The 12,834-nt window shown below is 37.3% G+C and overlaps 1 protein-coding gene across 2 annotated transcripts in view; it reads left to right on the top strand.

Moving 5' to 3' along the window:
• C2H1orf146 (chromosome 2 C1orf146 homolog) overlaps nucleotides 1-12,834 on the top strand; it is a 61,182-nt gene that overhangs the window by 36,547 nt on the left and 11,801 nt on the right. For both annotated transcript variants that reach the window (XM_058716589.1, XM_058716590.1), the window contains one exon: nucleotides 5,953-6,064. In XM_058716589.1, the coding sequence (XP_058572572.1) occupies nucleotides 5,996-6,064 (69 nt within the window). In that variant the 5' untranslated portion in view covers nucleotides 5,953-5,995. The remainder of the gene's footprint in view (nucleotides 1-5,952; nucleotides 6,065-12,834) is intronic.

Here is a 12,834-nt window from a genome sequence, read left to right as displayed (position 1 = left end):
TGGATAAAGGATTCTTGGCTGCATATTTTTTTCTGTTCATCATATTGAAGATTTCCTGCCATTCCTTTCTGGCTTGCTAAATATCAGTAGATAGGTCTGCCACTAGGCTTATGGGTCTCCCTTTATAAGTTAGAGCCTGTTTATCCCTAGCTGCTTTAAGAATTGTCTCTTTATCCTTGTATTTTGCCAGTGTCACTATTATATGTCATGCAGAAGATCGATTCAAGTTATGTCTGAAGGGAGTTCTCTGTGCCTCTTGGATTTCAATGCCTGTTTCCTTCCCCAGATCAGGGAAGTTATCATTTATGATTTGTTCAAGTACACCTTCAGCTTCTTTCTCTGTCTCTTCTTCTGGAATTCCTATGATACGGATATTGTTCCGTTTGATTGCATCACTTAGTTCTCTAAATCTCCCCTCATACTCCTGGATTTTTTAATCTTTGTCTCAGCTTCCTCTTTTTCTGTAATTTTATCTTCTAATTCACCTATTCTCTCTTCTGCCTCTTCAATCCATGATATGGCCGCCTCCATTTTATTTTGTGCCTAATTTATAGCATTTTAAAATTCTTCATGATTATTTTTTAGTCCCTTGATCTCTGTAGCAATACATTCTCTGCTGTCCTCTGTGCTCTTTTCAAGCTCAGTGATTAATTTTATGACTGTTATTCTAAATTCTTGTTCCATTTTATTGCTTAAATTGGTTTTGATCAATTCGTTAGGTATTGCTACTTCCTGGAGTTTCTTTTGAGGAGAATTCTTTCGTTTCATCATTTTGGCTAGTCCCTGCGGTGGCTCCAAACTGCAGGGCACTTTCCCTTTGCTCTCCAGAGAAACTCGTGTTGGTGGGCGGGGCTGCAGTCAGACCCGATGTGTGCCCCTAGCCCACTGCTGGGGCCACAGTTGGACTGGTGTGTACCTTATCTTCCCCTCTCCCAGGGGCAGGACTCACTGTGGAGTGCTGTGGCCCCCTCTGGGCTGTTTGCATACTGCCAGGCACAATTGTGATGCTGCTTTGATGGGATCTGGCCAAGGGTGTATTAGTGGGGTGGGTCCGCAAGGTGCACAGGGGCAGGAGGGCCAGGCTTAGCTAGCTTTGCCATAGGTGGTCCCCTGCAGGAAGGGCCCTGCAGCACCGGGAGGGAGGCAGGACCATTGGGGGGATGGATCCACAGAAGCACAGTGATGGATGTTTGCACAGTGCAAGCAAGTTTGGTGAGGGAAACTGGTTCCCTTTGGAATTTCGGCTGGGGGATGGGAGAGGGAAATTATGCTTGCCAGCACCTTTGTTCCCCTGTGGAGCTCTGTCCTTCTGGGGCTCAACAACTCTCCTTCCCAGCATCCTCTCACCCTCCTCGCTCTCCGAGAGCAGAGCTGTTGACTTCTAACATTCCAGATGTTAAGTCCTGCTTGCTGTCAGAACTCACACAGTCCGGCGCCTCCACTTTTGCAAGCCAGACTTCGGAGGCTCTGCCTTGCCTGGTGGGCTGACCCTCCACCACCCGGCTCCCTCCTGTCAGTCCGTGTAGCATGCACTGCCTCTCTGCACTTCCTACTCTCTTCTGTGGGCCTCTTGTCTACGCTTGGCTCCAGAGAGTTCATTGTGCTAGTCTTCTGGTGGTTTTCTGGATTATTTAGGCTGATGTGGGTGGAATCTAAGTGATCAGCAGGACTAGGTGAGCCAAGCGTCCTCCTACGTCACCATCTTTGGCTATTTGGTGAATAATTCATTTAAGGTACTCTTTGGTTTGATTTGCTAGTATCTTTTTGAGAATTTTTGGATCCGTGTTCATCAGGGATATTGGCCTGTAATTCTCGTTTTTAGCAGGGTCTTTGTCTGGTTTTGGAACCATGGTAATACTGGCCTTATAGTAGAGTTTGAAAGCTTTCCTTCCATTTCTTTTTTTTTTTTTTTTTTTGGAACAGTTTGAGAAGAATAGGTATTAACTCTTCTTTAAGTGTCTGGTAGAATTCCCCTGGGAAGCCATCTGGCCCAGGACTCTTATTTGTTGGGAGATTTTTGACGACAGATTCAATTTCTTTGCTAGTTATGGGGCTGTCAAATTTTCTATTTCTTCCTCTTAAGATTTGGTAGTGTGTGAGTGTTCAGGAATTGTCCATTTCTTTCATATTGTTCACTTTGTTGGTGTATAATTTTTCATAGTATTCTCTTATAATTGTTTGTATTTCTGTGGTGTTGGTTGTGATCTCTCCTCTTTAATTCATGATTTTATCTATTTTGGGTCCTCTCTTCTTTTTGTTAAGTCTGGCTGGGGGTTTATCAATTTTGTTTATTCTTTCAAAAAAACACCACCTTTTAGTTTCTTTGATCTGTTCTGTTTTTTGTTTGTTTGTTTCTAAATCATTTAGATCTCTCTGAGTTTTATTATTTCCTTTCCACTGCTTTGGGCTTTATTTGCTTCTCCTTTCCTAGCTCCTTTAGGTGTAAGGTTAGGTTGTGTATTTGGGACCTTTCTTGCTTCTTAAGATGGCCACAATTGCAATGTATTTTCCTCTTAGGACTGCCTTTGCTATATCCCAAAATGTTTGCACTGTATGTCTTCATTTTCATTTGCTTCCGTGTATTTTATTCTTTAATTTCCTGGTTAACCCATTCATTCTTTACTGGGATGTTCTTTAACCTTCATATATTTGAGGGCTTTCCAAATTTTTTCTTTCGGGTGATTTCAAGTTTCATAGTGTTGTAATCTGAAAACATGCATGATATGATCTTGATCTTTTTGTACTTGTTCAGGGCTGGTTTGTGACCCAGTATGTGATCTGTTCTGGAGAATGTTCCATTTGGACTCAAGAAGAATGTGTATTATGGTGCTTTTTAGGGTGAAATGTTCTGAATATATCTGTTAAGTCCATCTGGTCCAATGTGTCATTCAAAGCCATTGTTTCCTTGCTGATTTTCTCCTAACTTCATCTGTCCATTGCTGTGAGTGGAGTATTAAAGTCTGCTCCTATAATGGTATTATTATCGATGAGTTTGTTTATGTTTGTGATTAATTGATGCACATATTTGGGTGCTTCCATGTTAGCATAAATATTTACAATTGTTAGATATTGTTGATGGATAAACCCCACTAATTATGGTATAATTCCCTTCTTCATCTCTTGTAACAGTCTTTGTTTTAAAGTCTAGTTTGTCTGGTATAAGTATTGCTACTCTGGCTTTCTTTTGACTTCCATTAGCATGATAGATGGCTCTCCATCCCCTCACTTTCACCCTGCATGTGTCCTTAGGTGTAAAATGGGTCTCTTGTAGACAGCATATAGATAGATCTTGTTTTTTTATCCATTCTGCTACCTTGTGTCTATTCATTGGAGCATTTAGTCCATTTACTTTCAGAGTGATTATTGAAAGATATGAATTTATTATTATTATCTGTATTATCTGTAGATTTGGTGTTTCTGATGGTGTTCTCTGGTCTTTTGTAGTCTTTGCTGCTTTCCACTCACAGGGTCACCCTGAGGATCTCTTGTAGGGCTGGTTTAGTGGTCATTAACTCCTTTAATTTTCATTTGTCTTGGAAAGTCTTTATGTCTCTTTCTGTTCTGAACGACAGACTTGCTGTATAAAGGATTCTTGGCTGCATGTTTTTCCTATTTAGCACATTGAATATTTCCTGCCACTCCCTTCTGGCCTGCTAAGTTTCAGTGGACAGGTCTGCTACTAACCTTATGTGTCTACTCTTGTAGGTTAAGGACCTTTTCTCCCTAGCTGCTTTCAGAATTCTCCCTTTATCTTTGTATTTTGCAAGTTTCACTATCATATGTCATGGTTTTGAGCTGTTTTTGTTGATTTTGAAGGGAGTTCTCTGTGCCTCTTGGACTTGGATGCCTGTTTCCTTTTCCCAGGTTAGAGAAGTTCTCATCTATAACTTGTTCAAATAAACTTTCTGCCCCTTTTTCTCACTCTTCTTCTTCTGGGACCCCTATGATATGGATATTGCTTCATTTCATGGAATCAGTTAGTTCTCTATGCCTCCCATTATGATCTAGTAATTTCCTTTCCCTCTTTTTTCAGTTTCATGATTTTCCATAATTTTAACATCTATTTCATCTATTCTTTCCTCTGTTTCTTACATCTTGCTTCACTGTATCTAGCCCATTTTGCATCTCATTTATAGCCTTTTTCAATTTATGCTGACTAGTTTTTAGGTCTTTGATCTTTGCAGCAAGGGTTTCTCTGGGGTCTTCTGTGCTTTTTCAAGGCCAGCTAGTAGTTTTAGGAGTGTTGATCTAAATTCTTGTTGATTTAAATTCTCAGATATATTGCCTATATCTATTTTAAGCAAGCCCCTGGCTATGATTTCTTCTTGACCTTTCTTTTGGGGAGAATTCCTCTGTCTTGCAATTTTGACTAAGTTTCTGTCAGTGTTTTGCATGTTCTAAAAGCTTGTTATGTTTCCTGCACCTGAGAGTACCACTATATTAAAAAGGGGTGATACACTGTCCAGGGCCTGGCACTCCTGGCAGTGTTTCTGGTGTATGCTGTGTGCATTCTGCTGTTGCATTTTGGCTTCTCTTTCCCATTGTTCAGTCCTCTACAGAGCTCCTCATTACTTTCAGTGGTGAAGCATCTGTACCTTTAATTAGGTGTGCTTTGCTTTGTTTGTTGAAGTAACCCTGAAAAAAAAGGAAAAGGGAGAAAACCCTGATGCCCTGTAATGGGAACCATTGTTTTTAGTAATTGTTAGTAGAGTTAAATAGCAAAAATTCGACTGAGTACATTTACCGTATGTTTTCACTCATATGTGGATCTTGAGAAACTTAACAGAACACCATGGGAGAGGGGAAGGGGGAAAAAAAGTTACAGAGAGGGAGGGAGATAAACCATAAGAGACTCTTAAATACTGAGAACAAACTGAGGGTTGATGGGGGGTGGGGGAGAGGGGAAAGTTGTTGATGGGCATTGAGGATAGCACTTGTTGGGATGAGCACTGGGTGTTGTATGGAAACTAGTTAGACAATCAATTATATTTTTAAAAAAACCAAATTGGCTTTATTCCATGAATCATGAATTGGGCAGTATCCCAATTAGCAAGGGAAAGGAACTCCACCAAGCTGTGGGAAAGGGAAGGTTTTTTTTTTTTTAATTGTTTATTTAGTTTTGAGAGAATGAGTGGGGAAGGGGCAGAGAGAGTGGGGGACAGAGTGTCTGAAGAGGGTCTGCACTGACAGCAGAAAGACCGGTATGGGACTGGAACTCATGAACCATGAGACATGACCTGAGCTGAAGTAGGATGCTCAATCAACTGAGCCACCCAAATGCCCCAAAAAGGGAAGTGTTTAAAGACAGGAGTTGGAAAAAAATTATTTGCAAAGAATGCATTTTTCAGGCAAGGTTACTTTCCTGAGGGGAAAGGAAGGGATTTACTGAGTGCATTATTTCACTAGTGCTGACCAAGTATTCAGTGTCAATTGGTTAAAGGTTACATTGCAGGGGGTGGGGGGGTGGTAAGTGAGGGATAGGGTGGTTGGGTGGTGAAACTGAAGTTAGGTTGGATATTAAGTCTTGGTTTACTGATGTGGGGTTTAGTGCAAGTGACTCCGTTTTGGGTCTACGATCTCCTTTTTAGCAATAGGAAGCGTGGTATTGATAAGCTTAATGTATAACAAGACATATTTTCAGTGTCAAATTTTAACTTTCAAATATTATTTAGAATGTCTCCATTAACCTTGTTTGTTTGTTTGTTTCTTTCTTTCTAGAAAGCACCAGTGGGGGGAGGGAGAGGGAGAATCTTAAGCAGGCTCTACACCCTTGGTGGAGCCTGATGCAGGGCTCGATTTCATGACTATGAGATCATGACCTGAGCTGAAATCTAGAGTTGGACTTTAACCAACTCAGCCATCCAGGTGCCCCCACATAGTTTCATTTCTGTCTTTAATTTACTCATTCATCAAACATTTCTACATGTCCTGTTTCCTCTTACCTTTTTTCAGATTGTGGCACCGTTAGAAGCTGGGTTGATCCAAAGACAGACAGATGGCTGAAAATGGCACAAAAGAAAAAATAAAATGGACAACCACCATTATTATTAGCTCATCTCTTAAGGTAAATAGACATTTGGGCCATTGATCTTTAATTTAAAAATTAAAAACCATAGAACAATATTTTAAAAGATCCTTAGCTTGATTATCAAAGTTATGTGGATCAGCAAGCACATAAACTAAATGTATTTTAAAGATAAATTATAAACTTTATTGTATCAATTTTCAACATCTTACATCTCTAAATATTTGGGGGTTGGAAATTTTTTAAAGTTCTTTTTTTTCTTTATAAGCCTGTTCTAATAGAGATGTTAAAGGATTCCAGAAACAGTAACACATATGCACATATATATTATTTAAGGTTTTTAAAGAAATAAACCACAGAAACTGATTTTTTTTAACTTAGTGGCATTAGGAGGAGGCTGTCTCCATAGTTTGGATGGGAGGGGATGGGAAGTTAAATGTCTGAAGGCACTTGGTCAGTCCACAGCTGTTTTTAACTCCTTAGTCAACAGGATTTCTCCATTGCCCTGGTGTTTATCTGTGAACACTAGCTGATGTCTAGAGTGAAGGGGCAGGAGATGACTATTCCACAGTAAAGAGGAGAGAGGCAGTATAAGAGTTAAAATAAGATTTTTATCCACTCTGTCCTCTAACTGCTGCCTCAAGCTGCACTTTGCCCTATTTGCTTTAGCCATCTAGCTCCATAACACATACCAGTTTAGGACAGCCTTAAGTCTCACTGATTTTTTTTCATGCTTCTTTTTGTTAGGTTTCTAGAATTCATGTTTCTCTCTTAATTATATAGCTTTTTTAGACTGATTTTGAGAAAGGAAGCCAGCAATCCATGCTAATGTGTGAAGAGCAACTACTTTATAATTCATTTATTATGTTTAATCATCTTGTTTTTTTCCTATTTGTCCCACCTTTTCTGTTTCTTTTTTCTCTCCTTTCTTGTTAGTTTTTGTATTGATTGGTCAGTCTCTCTCTCTCTACCTCTCCCCCTCCCCCCATCACCATCTCTCTCCCTCTTTTACTAGCTTTGGAAATTATATGCCCTATTTCTACTATTTTAGTGGTTGCCCTAGAAATTTTAACATGTATACTTAGTTTCACAAAATCACAGTGAATAATTACCTTTATCCTCATCTTAAATCACAAAAGAATCTTAGAACACTCTTAGAACAAGATTCTTGTTGTTATCATATTTAGTTTAATTCTGTTTTTTAACTCCACAAAGTCTTATTTTCTAAAGTTAGCATTTGTTTAGATTTACTCATGTCTTTGCTGTTGTTTTTGCTCTCCTTTTTTTCCTTTGGCTCAGACCTCTCTTTTTAAATCACTTTCTTTTTATCTGAAGAATATAATTTAGAATTTACCTGTATGAGGATTTTCTAGAAGTAAAAAACTTACTCTCATTTTTTGTTAATATCAAAATATTTCTGTTTTCCCCTTGATTTTGAAAGATGTTTTAAAAGTCAATTTAAGTATAACTTACATACAATAAAATGCACTCATTTTAAATGTGAAGTTTGATGAGTTTTACAATCAAAATATAGAACATATGCATCACTCTAGAAAGTTCCTTTATGTCCTTTTATAGTAATTTCTTTTCCAGCCCCCTGCCTCAAGTAAACCATTGATCTGATACTTATCACTATAATTGGTTTTGCCTATTGTAGAATTTCCTATAGATGGAATGACACAGTTGGTATTCTTTTGTGTCTTGCTTACATGTTGTTACATATTACAATAGTTTGTTTCCTTTTATTGTTGACTAGTAGTTTACTGTATGAGTATACCCCAGTTTATTTATCTATTCACCAGTAGATGGACATTTGGGTTGTTTCCAGTTTTGGGCCATTTTTAAGTAAGCTGCTGTAAACCTCATTATATGTCTGTCTGTTGATCTGTGTTTTCATTTCTCTAGTAAATACACAGTAATGGAATTGCTGGGTCAGATGGGTCAGATGTTTATTTTTATAAGAAACTGGAAAACTTTCTTCAGTTTTACTACAAATGAGCACTGAATCTATTTAACTGCGTGACTAATCTGTGTAACTAAAATAAAAATAATGTGGGAATTATGGTTTTATACTCTCATCAGCAATGTATGAGAATTCCATTTACTCCAAAGTGAAAGATATTTTCACTAAATTTATAGATATTTTGTTTCAGCATATTGAGGAACTCATTTCACTGGATTCTGACTTCCATTGTTATTGTTGATAAGATAGCATCAGTTTGTCACTTCCTTGAAGATTACCTGTCTTTCTTCTCTGACTGCTTTTCAGATTTTGGCATTCTGTGGTTTTAAGGTATAGATTTCTTTTTATCTTTTGAGGCTTTATGAATCTTTAAATTGTTGTTATTACCAAGTTCTTATCCATCATCTCCTTTAATATTGCCTCTGTTCTATTTCCTTGCTCCTTCCTCTCTGAACTCCCATTAGATGTTTGTTAGATCTTATCAGAATATTCTCCATGCATTTTGACTTCCCTTTCACTTCTTCTGTCTTTAGGTTGCAATCTAGGTAATTTAATCTGTCCTTTGTTCCATGTCAGTATTTTTCTCTATTCCTATTGAACTCACCCATTGAGGGTTTTGTTTTGTTTTGTTTGACTTTTTTCAGCTTATGAAATACACATAGATAAAAGTAGAAAAGGACATAAAAGTATATATGAACCATTTAATGGAGTTATTATAAAGAGAATACCATGTAGCCAATCGGGTCAATAAGTAGAACATTATTCATTTCCTTTTCTCCTCAAGACTTTTATTAATCAATCAAACACCAATTATATTAGGTGTTTATAACTTATTAGTTATATCAAATGTGCATAGCACTTATACTTTTTCTATAACCATAATTCCCGCATTTATTTTCATGTTGGTTACACAGTTAAATAGATTCAGTGTGTACTTGTAGTTTTCCTGTAAAAGATATGTCTTTCCACTACTGGATTTTGTTAATGATTCATGAGACAAGCATTAGACACAGCTGAAATATTCTTTCTCTAGAGGAGCCAAAATTGTCAGACATGGCTTTCAAAAATATCCCTCAAAGTAGAAGTCTGTTCTTTTTTCATGTGTTTTGTTGGGAGTTACACATGTTTCCCACTTTCAACAAAGGAAAGTTTGCTATTGTTTCTCATTCTCCTTTGGTTTTTGTGTACTTTTCAAAGAAAGTAGGAGATACCACCATTTTTATTCTAGTATTTCCTATATTTTTATATTTTAAATGCTGAGTCTTCATTTACCTTACACATAAATCTTTTTGTTTATTGCTAGTTTTTGCTTTAGAAAAATTCTTTGAAATAGAATAGTTGCATTAAAGAAAGAGACATGCACCATTTGAAGACTTTTGATATGTGTTGTCAAATTACCCTACAGGATGTTTTTATACACAGTGGCATCAGCAGTATATAGGAAGCTCAACTTATCCTCACCTATGACAGTTCCACATGTTATTTAAGAAAATCTTTGCTAGTTTGGTATTTTATATTTTATATTTCTTTGATTACAAAGGAGATTAAACATTTTTTCAGACACATTATTTTTATCTCTTCTGTAATTTTATCTTTCCTTTTTTTCTATTGGCATAAATAATAAATTTTTATTCTTTAAAATATTAAAAAATATAAAATTGTGTTATACTATTAAGATTTTTCTTAAGGTTTTTTTTTTGCCTTTCAATTTTATTTGGTATTTGTGAAATCATAAGTTGCATATTTTTATTTCTACTCTATCTTTAGGAATTAAGGCAGCTGTTTTTCTTATACAGTCAAATTTAACGGCTTCTTCCCTGAGATTTCTTAAATTGCTCTTATAAAATTTTTATATATCAGCCTTAAATAGGTGTTATACATCTATACATATGCTCATATACAGATAATCATTATATAGTTTTGAATCTGATTCTGTTGTTTTCTCTTCAGTTGATGTATATATTAAATATTGAATCATTACCACACTTTTAAATTCATTGTAGTTGGGTGATATACCTTAAACTTAATAAGGCATGTTCCTTCCATACTGTTCATATGTTTTTAGAACATATTTTTTCTTCTTGATCAGGGAATCATAAAACTATGGTGTATGCCCTGGCCTACAGCATGTTATTGCCAAGCCAATGAGTTAAGCAGGGTTTTTACATTTTTAAAGGCTTATAAAAAAGAGAGAAAGAGAGAAGGAAAGAAGGAGACAGGAAGGAAGGAAAAGAAGGAAAGAAGGAAGGAGGGAAAGAAGATGGGAAGGAAGGAGGGACGGTGAGAGAAAGAGAGGGAGACAGGGAAGAAGAAAGGAAGTAAAGAAAAAAAAAGTGACAGAGATCATATGCAGCCTCACAAGCCTATAATATTTATTATCTGGCCTTCTGCTGAAATAGTTTGCCGAACTTTATTCTAGATGAACTTCAAAATCACTTTAAGTTAAAAAAATTTTCCATTCATTACACTGTTGATTTGAATTGAACTAATTTATTAAACGAGGGAAAAATTTATTCTTCCCATCCTTTGAACACATGAGATATATCGTTTTTTTTCAAGTCTTTATTTTCTCAGATAATTAAAAAATTTTTTCTTCATATTCTGTTTCTTTTTTTTTTTAACATATGAAATTTACTGTCAAATTGGTTTCCATACAACACCCAGTGCTCATCCCAAAAGGTGCCCTCCTCAATACCCATCACCCACCCTACCCTCCCTCCCACCCCCCATCAACCCTCAATTTGTTCTCAGTTTCTAACAGTCTCTTATGCTTTGGCTCTCTCCCACTCTAACCTCTTTTTTTTTTTTTTTCCTTCCCCTCCCCCATGGGTTTCTGTTAAGTTTCTCAGGATCCACATAAGAGTGAAACCATATGGTATCTGTCCTTCTCTGTATGGCTTATTTCACTTAGCATCACACTCTCCAGTTCCATCCACGTTGCTACAAAAGGCCATATTTCATTTTTTCTCATTGCCACATAGTATTCCATTGTGTATATAAACCACAGTTGCTTTATCCGTTCATCAGTTGATGGACATTTAGGCTCTTTCCATAATTTGGTTATTATTGAGAGTGCTGCTATAAACATTGGGGTACAAGTGCCCCTATGCATCAGTACTCCTGTATCCCTTGGATAAATTCCTAGCAGTGCTGTTGCTGGGTCATAGGGTAGGTCTATTTTTAATTTTCTGAGGAACCTCCACACTGCTTTCCAGAGCAGCTGCACCAGTTTGCATTCCCACCAACAGTGCAAGAGGGTTCCCGTTTCTCCACATCCTCGCCAGCATCTATAGTCTCCTGATTTGTTCATTTTGGCCACTCTGACTGGCGCGAGGTGATATCTGAGTGTGGTTTTGATTTGTATTTCCCTGATAAGGAGCGACGTTGAACATCTTTTCATGTGCCTGTTGGCCATCCGGATGTCTTCTTTAGAGAAGTGTCTATTCATGTTTTCTGCCCATTTCTTCACTGGGTTATTTGTTTTTCGGGTGTGGAGTTTGGTGAGCTCTTTATAGATTTTGGATACTAGCCCTTTGTCCAATATGTCATTTGCAAATATCTTTTCCCATTCCGTTGGTTGCCTTTTAGTTTTGTTGGTTGTTTCCTTTGTTGTGCAGAAGCTTTTTATCTTCATAAGGTCCCAGTAATTCACTTTTGCTTTTAATTCCCTTGCCTTTGGGGATGTGTCGAGTAAGAGATTGCTACGGCTGAGGTCAGAGAAGTCTTTTCCTGCTTTCTCCTCTAAGGTTTTGATGGTTTCCTGTCTCACATTCAGGTCCTTTATCCATTTTGAGTTTATTTTTGTGAATGGTGTGAGAAAGTGGTCTAGTTTCAACCTTCTGCATGTTGCTGTCCAGTTCTCCCAGCACCATTTGTTAAAGAGACTGTCTTTTTTCCATTGGATGTTCTTTCCTGCTTTGTCAAAGATGAGTTGGCCATACGTTTGTGGGTCTAGTTCTGGGGTTTCTATTCTATTCCATTGGTCTATGTGTCTGTTTTTATGCCAATACCATGCTGTCTTGATGATGACAGCTTTGTAGTAGAGGCTAAAGTCTGGGATTGTGATGCCTCCTGCTTTGGTCTTCTTCTTCAAAATTACTTTGGCTATTCGGGGCCTTTTGTGGTTCCATATGAATTTTAGGATTGCTTGTTCTAGTTTCGAGAAGAATGCTGGTGCAATTTTGATTGGGATTGCACTGAATGTGTAGATAGCTTTGGGTAGTATTGACATTTTGACAATATTTATTCTTCCAATCCATGAGCAGGGAATGTCTTTCCATTTCTTTATATCTTCTTCAATTTCCTTCATAAGCTTTCTATAGTTTTCAGCATACAGATCTTTTACATCTTTGGTTAGATTTATTCCTAAGTATTTTATGCTTCTTGGTGCAATTGTGAATGGGATCAGTTTCTTTATTTGTCTTTCTGTTGCTTCATTGTTAGTGTATAAGAATGCAACTGATTTCTGTACATTGATTTTGTATCCTGCAACTTTGCTGAATTCATGTATCAGTTCTAGCAGACTTTTGGTGGAGTCTATCGGATTTTCCATATATAATATCATGTCATCTGCAAAAAGCGAAAGCTTGACTTCATCTTTGCCAATTTTGATGCCTTTGATTTCCTTTTGTTGTCTTATTGCTGAAGATAGAACTTCCAGCACTATGTTAAACAACAGCGGTGAGAGTGGGCATCCCTGTCGTGTTCCTGATCTCAGGGAAAAAGCTCTCAGTTTTTCCCCGTTGAGGATGATGTTAGCTGTGGGCTTTTCATAAATGGCTTTTATGATCTTTAAGTATGTTCCTTCTATCCCGACTTTCTCAAGGGTTTTTATTCAGAAAGGGTG

Source organism: Neofelis nebulosa, chromosome 2 (genome assembly GCF_028018385.1).
Source record: "Neofelis nebulosa isolate mNeoNeb1 chromosome 2, mNeoNeb1.pri, whole genome shotgun sequence".
Taxonomy (NCBI): domain Eukaryota; kingdom Metazoa; phylum Chordata; class Mammalia; order Carnivora; family Felidae; genus Neofelis; species Neofelis nebulosa.
This window is presented reverse-complemented; position numbering and strand designations above follow the sequence as displayed.